General features: G+C 57.9%; 1 protein-coding gene across 1 annotated transcript; it reads left to right on the forward strand.

Moving 5' to 3' along the window:
- The first annotated feature begins 9837 nt into the window (after nucleotides 1–9837).
- Nucleotides 9838–14236, forward strand: BTG2 (BTG anti-proliferation factor 2). The gene is made up of 2 exons (XM_084301843.1): nucleotides 9838–10190; nucleotides 11090–14236. Exons 1-2 carry the CDS (start codon nucleotides 10040–10042, stop codon nucleotides 11428–11430), a joined length of 492 nt encoding a protein of 163 aa, XP_084157969.1. The 5' UTR covers nucleotides 9838–10039; the 3' UTR covers nucleotides 11431–14236.
- The last annotated feature ends 234 nt before the right edge of the window (nucleotides 14237–14470 follow it).

A 14470-nucleotide genomic window follows, 5' to 3' on the forward strand; every position in this document is an offset into this window, starting at 1 on the left:
ACAAGACTTCACAACCAGACTTGAGTACAGTCAGGGAGAGCAGACGGCTGGGAATGGCAGGCAAAAGATCTTAGCTGCAGATGTGCTGTGCCTCCACGAGGCCCTCACATCACACACCGGGCTCATCTTGTCCCAGAGCTGCTGGGGACAGAAAGGGGATGACCGGGGGGCGAGGAACCTGAGCTGTGGGGGGACATCCCAGCTGAGTTCCTGGCTCCATCACAAACTGCTGGCCGGCCCCAGGCGTGACATTTTGCTTCCCCGTGACTCAGTTTACCTTCTGGGAAATAGAGGGGAAGGGAAGAAATAACACCTTACCTTGTCAACTAATTTTGCGGGATACTCTATTAAAGTCACTTTAATGGGGCAGTTGAGGACCCTGTTATAATGAAAATTAATAAATCTGCTGAACTCTGACTGCAGTTCCCAGGTCTGGGCCCCAGCCAGCTGCAGTTCCTCTCCCAGTTTAACGTAGCCAGGTTTTACTTCACTGATGGTGAGGCTGGGAGCGCATCTGCAAGTCCTGGCAGACGTGGCCCTCCTGTCTTGCAGTCCTTGGGGTACCCCGGGAAGGTGGGCACAGTGCTGAGATGAGGGGGTTGCCCAGGCTATGAAGGGAAGCAGCGGGATGCATCCTGCTCTATCAGAGGGGCTCTGATCTCTGCCTGGCCCCTCTGTCCCCCATCCCTGGCCCGTGCTGATGTCTTGGCTGCTGGCAGATTGGATTGCACGTTCCCAGCTGGGAGGGAGGTTTCCTGACAGAGCTCCATGTATAATTCACTCAGCATGGCCTCAGCCAAGACTCGGGACAGGGAGGGGAAAATGGCTTATTGTTTTTCCAAACCTCCTTTTGTTTCCTAAGGAATGTGGCTGCAAAGCCCTGCTGCTGCCAGAGCCTCTCTCGAGAGCCCTGCTCCAAAGGTAGGTCTTCCGTGGGACTGCTGTGCCCAGCGGGGGATGCCAGCAAGTGAACTTGTTGTTTCTTTTGCAACCCAGCAGCTGTTCCCCCCGTAACACAGCTCGCCCCACTCTCCATCCTCCCAGGCACCGTGGCGCTCGGCGTTCCCTCTGCACAGCCTTTTCCTCTGTCACCTCACGGGGACCGGTGGCCATGTGCTGCATTTCCAGCCCTTCTTCTTGGCTTGTCTTAGCCACCTCGTTTGCTTTTTAGTGCCTGCTCAGATTCCAGAGGTGCTGAGAGATCCCGGACAGCTTCGCTGACCTCCCTGTGGGAGACGGGAACATAGCTGCCGAGGGTGGGAGTGGGACCGTCCCTGCCATTACTGCTGGGTGGGGTGGGGCAGGGCTGCGGGGTAACTGGGCTCCCAAAGCATTAATTAGAGCCTGAGCTGGTGATGAGCATGCGGAGGACAATCGTTTCAAGGAGCTCTGGGGAATGCTGGTCAGCACAGGCAGGACTGAAGTGGCCTGGTCCCGGCTCTGGCAGAGTCCCCCAGGCCAGCTCTGTGACCATCACAGCCCTGCCATGCCTCAGGGGCAGCCTCCCAGAGGCCATTTCCAGGACGTCGATGTTATGTTTAGCTTAAGCGGGTTAAAATGTACCAGTTTCATTCCAAACCTAGCTCCTACGTGAAGCTCCCGGGTTTTTGTAAAGGGAGACCGAAGTCCTGTGCGGGAATTGAGCAATAGGGCAAGGCCTTGGACAGGCACCAAGGTCTGACCTGAAAATGGCTCAGGAATCCAGACCCCACCTCCTCTCCTCAAATGTACACAGATAAAATCACGACTGCTTTAATTCCTTTAAATACAAGTGGAAAAATGCCCCCAGAGACTCTGCTGAAGCCTCAGTTCTTGCTGAAATGCAGAAAGGCGAAGAGAGAGCTTATGTGCTGCCTCTGTGAGTAATAGATGTGGCTCTAACCTGAAACGTGGGATCCAAACCCAGATGAACTCTGTGTGCAATCCACAGCCATGCCTAAACCCAGATTTTTGAGTAAATGACCCCTACTTTACTAACTAGCCACCTCCCTCGCTGCACACACCCTGGCAGCTCAGGGCGAGTTCCAGCTCCCAGGCCAGCCATCTGGTCGAGCCCAGCCTCTCTGACCTTCCTTGAACAACAAAACTTTCTGTGTGACTTCTGCAGCAGGTTGAATGAAGAAAACCACATCAGCTTCCCCCCTGAAGCCCACGAGGCAGCAGTAAAAGACGTCAGCAAGCCGAAACGAGGGGGGCGTTTACTCCAGTCTGTAGGATTTGGGCTAGGGGGGAGGTTTGGGAAGCACCCGTGGGTGGCTACATGCGGTACACCCAGCGCAAGTGCAGCACCCACCAAAAAAACAATTAGCTGGCTTTGCTGGGGAGGGCTGGGAATCCTTGGGAAGAGCCTAGAGCAGTCCTGCAGAGTCCACCTGCTGCTCGGGAGGTCTCTCTCCGCGCAGGGATCAGCCTGCCTCTTGGGAAAGGGCACCACCCAGATCTAAGCCCTGCTAGGGTGTTGCCCTGCTTTATCTGGGCCGTCTTTGTGTGCTAATTGATGTTTGCAGGGCTGGGGAGGTTTGCTGGGCTCTGGGAAGCACGGGCTTCTTTCATATTTGTGGGTGTAGCCTGAGAAGAACCCCAAGGACCTTCTCCCAGTGTCCCTTCTCTCCCACGCTGGAGCCTGGACCATCTGTGTGCTTCAGCTCCCGATGGCCGTGAGACAACAGGTCCCCGGGGATTTGCTGTCTGGGCACATAAAGGCCACAGGGAGATGGATGGATTGGGCAGAGCTTTGTCAGCGGAGCAGCTAGAGATAAAACCTGACATAATCCATGTCTTGGAGTCGAGCTGGGAACCAAGACGAGGACTGGTGGGGAGGGAGAGAAGGGCAGCCAGACCCAGAGCTTGTGATGGCCGGGAGATTCTGGAGTTAGCCACGGCCAGGTCAGGTTGCCATAAATGAATTGACTGTGGTCCTAACAGTGCTGGTGTAGGCCAAAATCTGGAAGTTTTGGAGCTGCTTGGCTTCTCCTGTTAGCAGCACCAGCCACGCTAACGCTTTAAAATCTGCATGGGACAGGCTTGAACTCTTCAGCCTTGTGGGCAAACACAGCTCTTCCCTGAAAGATCCCATTTCTTTTTGACACCGTATGTCCTACGGAACCCTTCAGCAAAGGACCGAGTGGGGGTAGCTCAGGTCCCTGACGCTGCAACAGAAATCACTTGAATCCCTAACCATCTCCTCCTCCTCTCGAGTGTGGGTAAACCAGCTGCTCTTCGTGGGCTGTCAGAAAACAGCCCCAAGCCCCGCAGAGACTCCCGGCTTTGAGCAGGGGCGGTGAATTCACTCAGCGGCTGCTACAGCAACGCTGCCGCCGGTGCTCCTGCCCTTGTTTTGCTGCCGACGACTGGGGTTGCCATGGTGCTGTGAGGCACGTTACCCCGCATTAATGCTTTATAAGCAATAAACGCCGATTTCGGCAACGTGCTGCTCAGGCAGCTCGTCACAGCGTAGCTCCCCGGCCGAGCCGGAGCTTGGCAGGCGAGCCGCCCTCTCACCACTTGAAAAATCCCGTCTCGTGGTTTCAGCCAGAGGGTTTTTCTGAACTTCTCATTTCTAAGAAAAGAAAAATCCCTTTTTCGTAGCACGGCTACGTTGGAGTGAAGTGTGAAAGCCCTATATATAGCCCTCTGGCCTGCCCGAGAAGGAGGGGTGTGAGGTAGGCCCCAGCAGGGAGCTTTGCCTGGAAAGCTCTGGGGAATGCAGGCGCTGCGGCACCGGGGCCTGCAGCTCGCAGGAGGGGCCCCGTGCCTCGCCTTTGTGGCTTTGAGCAAGGCCCAGCATCTCCTAGGGCTCCATTTCCAACCCTCACGGCTGCCTGCCCCCCCGTAGATCCTAAATCCCAGTTCACATGGTCGTGCTGAGGAGGATTCGGCTCCTGCATCCTGTGGCGTTAGTGGGTTCGCCACCAGTTGCTGGTGTATTTACCTATCCCCGGCTACAGGGAGGGAAATCATGTTTTGACTGGAGCTGTGTGTGTGTTCGGGGACTTTCTGGGGCAGACACACCCCAGGGTGCTGCAATAGGGGCACCGTGCACACCCCGGTGTCTCACACGAGCTGTTCACCTTGGGTGCTGTGGGGCTGCTGGGGGGCAGAGGGGTGGAGCGGACGCTGCTGTCCTCCCAGAGCCCCGCTGATCCTTGCTCCATTTCTGAGTACACGCCAGGGCTCTGAACTCCTTTTTATCTCGGGGACTAACAAGCCCGTTCCAGGCTTTACAGCTGGAGACTTTCTCTGGACCTGCCCGTGCAAAGTCCTCCATCCCCACCCTGCTCTGGGCCTGACGCCGCGCTGAGCGCCCTGCTGGACCCCTTCCCTCGCCCCCTTCAACCTCCTCCGGCTTTGTTTGACAGGAACAGGGGTAGGCGGAGGCAGTGGCATCCTGCAAAGAGGATGTGGAAAAAAACAATAACCAAATGCAGAGAACAGGAAACCATCTGTGAAATCAGCGTGAGGTCAGTGACGTACCTTCCCCGACATGGCAGCTCCAAGAGGAACTATTGTCTGAGGCTTCTCCTCTGGCCGCTAAGGTCGGGCGTTGAGCAAATGTCCCCTTGCACAAGGCTCTGTCAATATGGGTTCAGCGAGAAGCTAGTGAGGCCAAGGAGAAAGCCTCCAGAGTGCACTTAAGGCAGCTGGAGCCAGCGAGTGCTCAGCACTGTTGGAAAAACTAGGCCCAAAGTCCTCAGAAATTCGAAGAAAAAGCAATTACAGTGGTTGCAGCTCCCTCGAGTGTGGCAATGTTTGCTTCCTAAAATACTCCCGAACAGATGTGACATTCGCAGCAGGTCAGATATGTTGTTTGCCATGAGGAAACAACGGCCTGCAATATAGAAGGAGGCTCGGAGGGAGGTTGTTCTGAGGAGGGCGTCTCCTGGGTCGCTGCGGGCAGTGGCAGAAGCCCCGGGCTCGTGCTGCAAAAGCTGCTGTGCTCAAATGCTGGAGGGCATCCAGCCCTCAGCCCGTGTACCCTCTTCAAATGAGGCAGAGAGGAATATTTAGCATCCCGAGAGGCTGCAAATGGAGCTGCCCCAACATGCCTGAAGCGTGCCTCTGCATGTCCCATCCACGCTGCAGATGCTGGTGGAGGGAGGGCGGCTGGTTACAGGCAGCACAGGCAGGCCCAGCACAGGACCCAGCTGCCAATACGCATTCAGGCCCCAAAATAAGGGGCAGGGGGCACGGCACAGCGCACGCCGTGGGGGCACGAGGGCTGGTGAGCATCCAGGAGCTCGGCCTGGCAAGAAGATGCTCAGCGCTTCTCCTGGCTGGGCACCCGTGCGTGCTGCAAAACCAAGGGCTAGTCGAGGGAGCTAACAGGTTAAAGAGGCTTCGTTGTCTGTCCCCATCTCCTTCCCCCTCTCCGATGCGTTTCACACGGTTCGCTCAGTCTTATTTCACAACCTCGTGTTTTGAAAGGACTTATTAGCTCTAAGTGTAGGCTGGGCATCAGACTCTTGCTTTATTGTTTACCCTGCCTGCTAGGCCTGTTTCTGGGGTCAGACCTGGGTTACCAATTACAGCCCTGATTAAACACACCAGCCCTGCTTACCCCTGGGCTTTTTTTCCCCTTAAATTCCCAGTGACTGCGCTTACCCGGTGCTAGCACCCAGGTGGCTGCTGGCAGCACGATCCCCATGTCTGCGCCTTCTCCGGCAGAGCCAGATAATGAGATTTGAACGGGGCCAGTACATTTATTATTTTTACAGTTGAGAACAAGAGATTTATTTTTTTTTCCCCTTAACATAAAGCCAGTCAGCCCTCGCCTTCCCAAATCCACCCAGCTAACCTTAAAATCCTTCCCAAGCACTAGGGTAATTGGGAGGGACCCAACCAGGAGAAGTGACGGCTAATTTAGCAAGCCGTGGGACACGTCTAATCGGGAGGATTTCAAACGTTAATTCTGCATGCAACTAGTTCGCTGCTGATAACGGGGGGCACGGATTCATGCCTGTTGGACTGGTGGCTGACCCGAAGGATATTCCCGAGCTGGGTTTTGTGCCTCAGGAACTTCATCCCACCGTGGTGAGAAAGGTGCCCCCTCCAAAATTACCAGCTCAGAGCCGAGCGTGGGAACAGCTTTCTTTTAGGTGTACGCAAACACCCCGAGCTGCTGACTCCTGCAAAGCCCCAGTCCCTGTGAGCAGTGCCGAGTTTTAACCCTTGATTGCAAGCCAAACGCTCCCCTTTTATTGTAAAGCTTCCAGCTCGACTGGTTTCCAACCTCCTTTGGATAAGCGGAGGGTTTGGAAGCCTATCTGAACGCCTCCTTCCTGCCCAACCAGTCCCCAGGCTGGTCTGGCCGATCGCTATGGTGAGGTTTATTGTTTTGGTGTGCTTTTTTTTTTTTTTTTAAATTGAAATCTAAATGCTCTCAGCCATTTCCAGCTAAACACAGGGCGGAAACTAATCTAGCCAGAATGACATTAAAGCCGCTCTGCCTTCGCTTTTTAAAATGAATTTTATTTTCTAATTGTTTGTTTACTCCCCGGCTCCTCAAAGCGGTCGGAAGGCGTGCATTAAGCCTCCTGCCCCGTCTTTAAGCCTGCCCGTCTCGTTGTAACAGGGCCAGAAGTTATGGGCGCGTAACCCGCTTAGAGGCCCTTGAGCTCCACAGGAAATCTCTTATTGGGAGGGCTTAACGAAGCCAATCTGATTTGGGGGAGCCGGGCCTGTGTCAGCCCTCTGCCCGGAGAGCCCCGGTGATTAGGAACAAACGGAGGACCTGAATTGGGAGGATGGTGCCGCGCTTACTTCATCCACTTGCGGAGCAGGGGGGACCAGGGGAACCTGCTGGCCGAGGCCACATCAGCAGCAGCGCTGCTGCTCCTGGCAGCACACCGCGCCTGCTCCCCGTGCTACTCTTGGCAGGCCGGAGGACAGGACACCTCTTGCTGCCATTGTCATCCAGTGACTCAAGGCTGGGCGATGCCATCCGAGTGCTTTTGAACGTGATCCTTCTGCTGGCCGGGGGCACAGCCCCTGCTCCTTGCCCGCTCAGTCGGGTTGCCAGCTCCGCTCAGGCCTCCTGGGCTTCACCACGGCAGAAAAGTTGGTCTCACTTTGCCTTTTCCCGGTGCGTTTACACGGAGGTGTCTTCTGCGCTGATGGCTTTGTTTGCTTCCTAATTTTCCGCCAGTGATGACCGTGCCCACAGGCTCCGAGGGCGTTTGCTGGCTGGCAGCACAGGTGTGTTTGAAGCAATCAAGCTCTGTGTGGACGGGCTCGCGCTGGGTGTTTTATGCAGCCTCTTCCAGGGGCCCCCCGGCTGCTGCTGCAGCACAGATCTCCTCCCCCCGCATTGTGCCGTGCTCGCATGGACCCATGCGCTCTTTCATGTGTGTTGCTGACTTAAAAAAAAAAAAAAAAAGTCCTTAGACTTTAATCCTCGGGTTTATTTCAAAGCTTACAAAGACAAATCTGGTTTATAGCAAGAGATTTGCCTGGTTCCTTGTGCTTTGCGGATGAATGGAGCAGCAGATGGAGCGGGGAGGGAGGACCCGGGGACCCCTTGGCTCTATCTTCTTGCAGGCTTGACCCTACTTGTGCGCTGCTGCCTTTCTTCTGAGCTGTGCAGAACAAGAAACGGGGTCAGTACAGACCTCTGCTTGGGCACTACCTTTTCTATCGACGTCTTCTATGATTTCCAAAGCTATTTTCCTATTCTTTTCTCCTGTTTGTGGGCTACGCACTGCTACGTAGCCATCCCCTTGTGCTTCAAGTGCAAAGTCCCAAGCACAGAGCCTGCACGAAGGAACGACAGAGGTGTGAATAAAATGAACTGCAGACCCTGGAAGCAAAAAAGCCTCAAAAAATCCAGCTTGGAGTCACGGAAAATGATCGGAGCCTGGAGACCTGCTGTGCTAAGAGCTGCCCCACAAACTCCCCTCTGCTGAGTGCTCTCGGATGGCTCTTGCCAAAAGCGGGATGCCCAGGTGGGCCAGGACCCCGAGGGGTCCCACGGCAGCCACGATGGGGTGGGGGCAAGCAGCGTGCCTGGGGCTGCACGCTCCTCCTGCACCTTCTGGGGAGCGAATGCAATGCTGGGATGGGAGCAGCATTTGGGAACCGCTGTGCCTGGGCTCGCAGGGCATCAGCTCCTCGGGCAGAGGCAGTGGCAGTCTCCAGCTGCACTTGCTGCCAGGTGAGGTCCTGGCCATCGAACCCCTTCCCACTGGGGACCGCACCAGATCTGCGCCCTCAGATCCTCCCCCAGAGCACCGGGAGAGGTGCGGGGCTGCCAGACGATGGCTCACAACAACCCCACTTCTCTGCCAAGGGATGTTCATTCAGAAAACCCATCCTGTTTTGACACTAACTCTCTCAGGGCTGATCAAAGCGCAGGCAAGAACAGAGCCTGGCCTCCTACAGCTGCTGCTGTAGCTTCGGGCCAGTTTCAGCAGAGGCTGGATCCATCCCGGGCAGCAGGGCCGGCAGCGGGGACAGCTGCTGCAGCTCCTTGTTTTTTGGTGTTTTTCGGCTGCTGCTCGCATCCTACTCAGCACCGGGGCCATGCTCTGCTCCCAGCACTTCCCCTCTCCTGCTGGGCTGGATGCAGGCACCCGAGGACGCTTCCTTCATCTCGCTGCCTGCCTCGGCTTGCTCGCCCCGCTCCGTGACGGGACACGTCCTGGCGCTGCAGCCACCTCCTCCTGCTCTCCTGGGGCCCTCGCTCCTCGCCTCGAATGCTCCCTGGGCAGGAGGACAAAGGCGGGTGCTGCAGTGTCCCCCTCGCCCCCTGGGGTGCTGCTGAGCTCTCCCTGACATTTTGGGGATCTCCAGAAAGGCTTTGGCCTTGCCCAGAGCCCGGTGATGGGAGCACAAGGACCTGCGATGTGTCTCGGGGGATTTTTGGGGATGGAAACCTGCCCGTGCGCCCCTGGGGAGGTGCGGTGCCCCATGTGGGGTGGCAGCACCCAGCTGTGCTGGAGGCAAGGGGGCAGAGGGGACGGAGATGGGGACGGTGACAGGTGGCTGAGCCGTGGTGTCCCAGCCCAGAAGTGGCACCGAGAGCTCCGGTGCTGAGCCGGTGTCCTGGGGACCACCAGGACCCCTCGAGCCAGCCCCGTCCCGCAGTGCCACAGGGTTGTGGGGTTCCCTTTGTGGGGGCAACCTGTGCCTGGGGGTCCGTGTCCGTGTCCATGCAGGCACCCAACAGTGGGCAGGGGAAGGAAGCCTGGCACTGGTGGTCCCAAATCCCCCCGGCTGTGGGGCCGGGGTCCCGCACAGCACCCACCACCCCACTCCACAGGGTGCACAGCACCCAAGGGTGCCTGGCACCCAAGGGTGACCTGGCACCACCTCCCCCAACACCACAAAGGACCCGGGGAGCCGGGGTGCCCCGCAGCACTCGGGACACCCCGGGGGGACCCTGCCCGACCCCTTTCTCCCATGGGACCCCCAAAAACCCTCATGGGGCCCTGGGGCTGGGGGGTGGGGCGGCGAGGGCCGATCCTGGTCCTGATCTTGATCCCGATCCGGATCCGGATTCTGGTCCTGATCCCGATCCGGATTCTGATCCAGATCCTGGTTTCGATCCGGATTCTGATCCTGGTCTCGATCCCAATCCCGATCCCGATCCCTTCCCCCCCCCCCCCTTTTTTCTCCCCCCCCGCCCCCCTCCGCTTGCTCCCCCCGCCCCCCCCCGTGCTGACGTCACTCCTTCCATGGCGCTGAGCTCAGGCGCTATTTGCATACCGCCGCCCGCCTGAGCCAATGGGAGGCGCCGCTCCGATGACGCCGCCCCCCGGCGCTCTATATAAGGGCGGCCCCGAACCCGCGGCCCCCGTGAACCGAGCCGGGAGCAGCGGGGCCGCCACGGGCCGGGAGCAGCCGGGACCCCCCCCCCCCCTCCCCGGGCCGAGCCGGGATCCTCCGAGCCGAGCAGAACCGAGCCGGGACCCCCCGAACCGGGCCCATCCGAGCCGAACCGGGCTGATCTGAGCCCAACCGGGTTCCCCCGGGTTGATCTGAGCCCAACCGAGCCGTACCGGGACCCCGGACCCCCCCCAACCCCCTTTTTAACCGCACAGCCATGAGCCCCCGGCGCGGCCCCCCCCGGCCCGAGATGCTGCCCGAGATCGCCGCCGCCGTCGGTTTCGTCTCCGGTCTCCTGCGGACCCGGGGCTGTGTCAGCGAGCAGCAGCTGCAGGTCTTCGGCGGGGCGCTGCGGGAGGCGCTGGCAGGTGAGGACCCCCCCCAGGGACCATCCGAGCCCCCCCCGGGGCTTTTCTCCTCGGCAGGACCCGGAGCCCCCTCGGGGGTTTTGCCCCGTGGCCGTCCCGTCCCGGTATCCCCTCCCTGGGTGCCCCCATAGTGCTGGGTGCCTGGTTGTGCCCCCCCCGTGCCCCCCAGGGGGGCTGGTACCCATCCGTGTACTTCCCCCCCCCCTTCCCCAGCACCCACCCGTGTTCCCTTGGGTGCTGGGTGTCCGCCTGTGCCTTGCTTGGGTGCCCACCCGTGTCCCTCTGGGGTCCTGGGTGAGCAGCTCCTGCTTCCCCCAAAGGTGAGGAGCTGGACCCCAGCTGGGGGGGTTTGTGTCTCGGCACCCCGGAGCCGGGGTGGCCCCCAGCTGCTCTCCGTGCCCTGTGTCTGTGGGGTTTTGGTGCCCCCCACGCACCCATCTGGTGCCCAGCACCCGCTGGGTGGTGCGGGCGTCCCCTCCCAGCCGAAAGCAGCCTTTGTGTTATCAGCCCCGAGACGGGGTGGGTTGCTCGGTGCTGCCCTGAGATAAGGGGCAGCGACCTGCCCCTGGAGGCAGGCTGACCCGGAGGCTGCCCCCCGGCCGTGCTGGGGTGGTGCTGCTGATATTGTATCCCAAGTGGCCGGGGGGAGGTTTTGGGGTCCTGTCTGCAACCCCCCGCTGTCCTGCCTGGGGTTTTAGGACCCGAAGAGCGACACCCCTGTGCCTGGGAGCAAGCGGCAGCCAAACAGCCCAGCTCTCTGCCCTGGTGTCCCCGATGGAGGCAGCCGAAGGAGGACTCGGTGTGCCCTCTGCCTTTGTGGGATCCCCTGGGGACTGCAGCAGGACACGGACCTCGCGGCGGCTGCTCACCGCTCCCCCCCCTCTCGCTTCCCTTTGCAGAGCACTACAAACACCACTGGTTTCCCGAGAAACCCTTCAAAGGCTCCGGCTACCGCTGCATCCGCATCAACCACAAAATGGACCCCATTATCAGCAAGGCAGCGAGCCAGATCGGACTCAGCCTCCCGCAGCTCTACCAGCTCCTGCCCAGCGAGCTCACGCTCTGGGTGGACCCCTACGAGGTCTCGTACCGCATCGGGGAGGATGGCTCCATCTGCGTCTTGTACGAAGCGACCGCCACGAAACCCGGGAGCTCCTACGGGATGCTCACCTGTAAGAACCAGATGATGTTCGGTCGCACCAGCCCTTCCAAAAACTACATCATGACTGTCTCCAGCTAAATACTCCTCATGTCCTTACACTGCCAAGACACGGGCTACTGTATTACCTCACCTGAGGATCTATTTTTAAAATGAAGAGCTATTTATATTTTTTAAGAAAATCCAAGAAAATCCAAAATTAAAATATTGGGCACTGCTTCAGACAGGAGCAGTGTTTTCGGTGCCTTTTTTAAAGCTGTTGCAAGCTTATGAGTTTTTATTATGAAGCCGATATCTACCTAATTAGTGTTGGATGGCAATTGCAGTAGGCTGGCTCGCTCACTTGGGCAGCTCGGAATGGAGGAAAAGGGGGAAGAGGCAGGCTGGGACGTGTGGCTGGTGGGGGGAGATGTCACCCCCCTGTCCTGGTTCCTAGCAGTGTTGTCACCAAGTGTTGTGATGCTGTTTGGGAAGGGACAAGGGGGAGTTGCCATCTGTTCTTCACCAGTTTCACTTCCCAGCTCGGCTGATCTCTGGGTGCCTGGAGAAATCGTGCAGGGGAACCTTGCCCTGAGGGCTGGGTGATGCTGGGGGCCCTGGGACCTCTCCTGCTCTGGCTTTTCTGGACCTACCAACTTTTGGAGTGCTGCAGCTCTGGGCTGCCCCCCTGGAGCACAAAGCAAGGGGCAGCGCATGGCTGGTCTCCAACCCCTCCATCTCCTGCCTGCTGCTGGGCTGAGGGGGCCCTGGGGGTGTCCTCGCCACATGAAACACCCGAGGCAGAGATGCGGTGGCTGGGGAAGCACCAGGCTGTGCCGTGGAGGTCCCCAGGATGAATATTGCAGGCGCTGTGGTGGCACCGGAGTGCTCCTTGTTCCTGGTGCTCCCTGGTACCTGGCTGTCACCACAGCTTTCTGCACAGGCAGGGTGCTCCAGACCCCAAAATCAGCTCTGAATTACAAGGCCTGCCTGCTCTGGAGGGCTCAGACACCCAGCCCGTGGCCTCTTGCGTATAAAAATTGCCTAATCTGGTGCTGACGACCTGCTGCGTCACTTCTCCGGAAGAGCTGAAGCAACTTGCCTTGTACCCTAGAGGTTGGTGTCGGATCCTCTCTTGCCTTCTCTCCTAAAATCCCAAAGTTTTGTGGATTTCCACCCCCTGTGCTTGCTGCAGTTCGGAGCTGGGATGCTCAGGTGCTTTGGGGTCAGTGTTGCTTTTAAATTCCCCCCTCTCCTCTCCCCTCTCTTCCTCCCCTGGGTGCTCAGCCAGAGGCTGACCCCGGGAGCTGGCTCAACCGAGACCTCGCTGGGGGCACCGCCTGGTTCCGATCTCTTGGTCCAAAACCATTTTGCACAACTAATGCCTGGTCCTGGGCTTTGCCCCTTCAAGCAGAGCTCGTGGAGTCCCCGTGGTACTTGTCTTCAGGGGGATTTCCTGAGCCTTGTTTGGGATTTAGCCCTTAAACTGCTCCAGCTCCCTCAGGTTGGGTGGGAACCAGCGGTGCTGCCCCAAAAACTCTACCTGCCTGCTGGGGAATGAGCCTTTACCGGGATGCTCCGTGTCCCTTGCCTTTTTCCTAACCAGCTGGTGCTCCTCCAGGGATCCTGGGAGAAGTGATTGAAAAACCAGGGCATTGACGTGGTTTGCTCTTGACGAAACTTTCCCCGAGCTGTTTCGCAGCGCGCTCTTTACCTTCCTCTTTTCTTGACCCAGCAGCCGACTGGCATAACCAGAGTTGTTCTTTCCCAGCCTTTGATGAATCAAGTTCTCAGACAATTGTGCAATATATTTCAAAACCCCGAACGCTCTGGGAGAGGAAGGAAGCCTCCTGTCTGCCACAGTGCTTAGCTTTGTTTTTAATATTAAAAATAGCATCGCTTCCCCGGCTCGGACTGCTTTTCAGGTGGAAAAGTATAGTTCAGATTTCTGTAGCAGTTTCAAATCGCGATTTCCTGAACTGGAAAACCAGCCTCGATGGGTAACAACTCCCCGCTTGACATTTTAGCAGGATCTGTTTGTCCCTGGGCAGTTGCAGGCGGTAGCTCTGAAGTTGCATCACTTCCCTCTGCACCGCTCGAGTCTCTCACATCTCCAGAGCAGAAGCTGAAGGAGGCGCCGGGGCTTTTCCCCTGGTGACCTTGTGCAAGGGGTGACATCACCCGGAGGGGAGTGCTGGGGAACTTCCAAAAAGCAAGCTCCTTTTTCAAGGAAAAGGGATCTGAGCTCAAGTCACTGCTTAAATCTGGTTTTGTGGGAAGCTCCCCAGGAGCTGCTGTGTGCTCTGCTGGGTGGGAGTCCCCTGGAGGCTGCCCCTTGGCTTGTAATTTGTCCCCATCGCTGCAGTCGGAAGGTTTTTCCCCCTGTTTCACCCTCTTACCAGAAAAAGAGCTGGTGAGGAGCGGCAGCCCACACCAAAGGAACACACTAACCCTAGCGTGCCCCCGCTCACGAAGCAGAAATAGCCGAGTTCTCCGTCCCCAGGTGGAGGAGTCTGGTGTTAAAGGTGTCTTGTTAGCTCCAAAGCCACCCGGATCCGGGTGCGACCCATTTCTCTTGTAGCTGGTTCCATGTAAAAGCTGTGAATTAGTGTGCTGTTGCCTTTTTTTTTTTTTTCTTGCCTACAAGCCTGATGCTCACTTTTAGGGCCGGATGGTGTGTGTTTTAGGAGTGTGTCTTGGGGGGGTTCCTCTCCCCGGTTAAACAAGCTGGACTGTTGAACGGGACCTGCTTCTTGTGTCTGGAAATGGTAGCGAGTCTGTAAGCTGCGCTGGGAGGAGGGAGTGGATGGTTTCTCGTTGTACAGTAGTGTTTTTATATACGGGATGTACAGATCCTTCGACAGACGTAATGCTTTTGTTACTTTAATAAAAATGTAGCAGTACCAGAGCCTTGTCGTCTTCCTGGGAAGTGCTGAGTGCTCACAAAGAGGGTTGGGATCATGGCTGGGATCCCGCAAGTGCTGGGGGCTTGGGTAACGTGTGGCTGGCTGCCAACACCCGGCTGGGAGGAAGAGGAGGAGGAGGAGGAAGAAAGCTGCTTACTCAAGGTGCTGACTCGAAGCCTGACCCTCCAGCCCCAAGGAGCAGAGGCTGGGAATGTGGATGACTAACCCTGGGTGTC

Source organism: Netta rufina (assembly GCF_964035555.1).
Source record: "Netta rufina genome assembly, chromosome: 26".
Classification (NCBI taxonomy): Eukaryota; Metazoa; Chordata; class Aves; order Anseriformes; family Anatidae; genus Netta; species Netta rufina.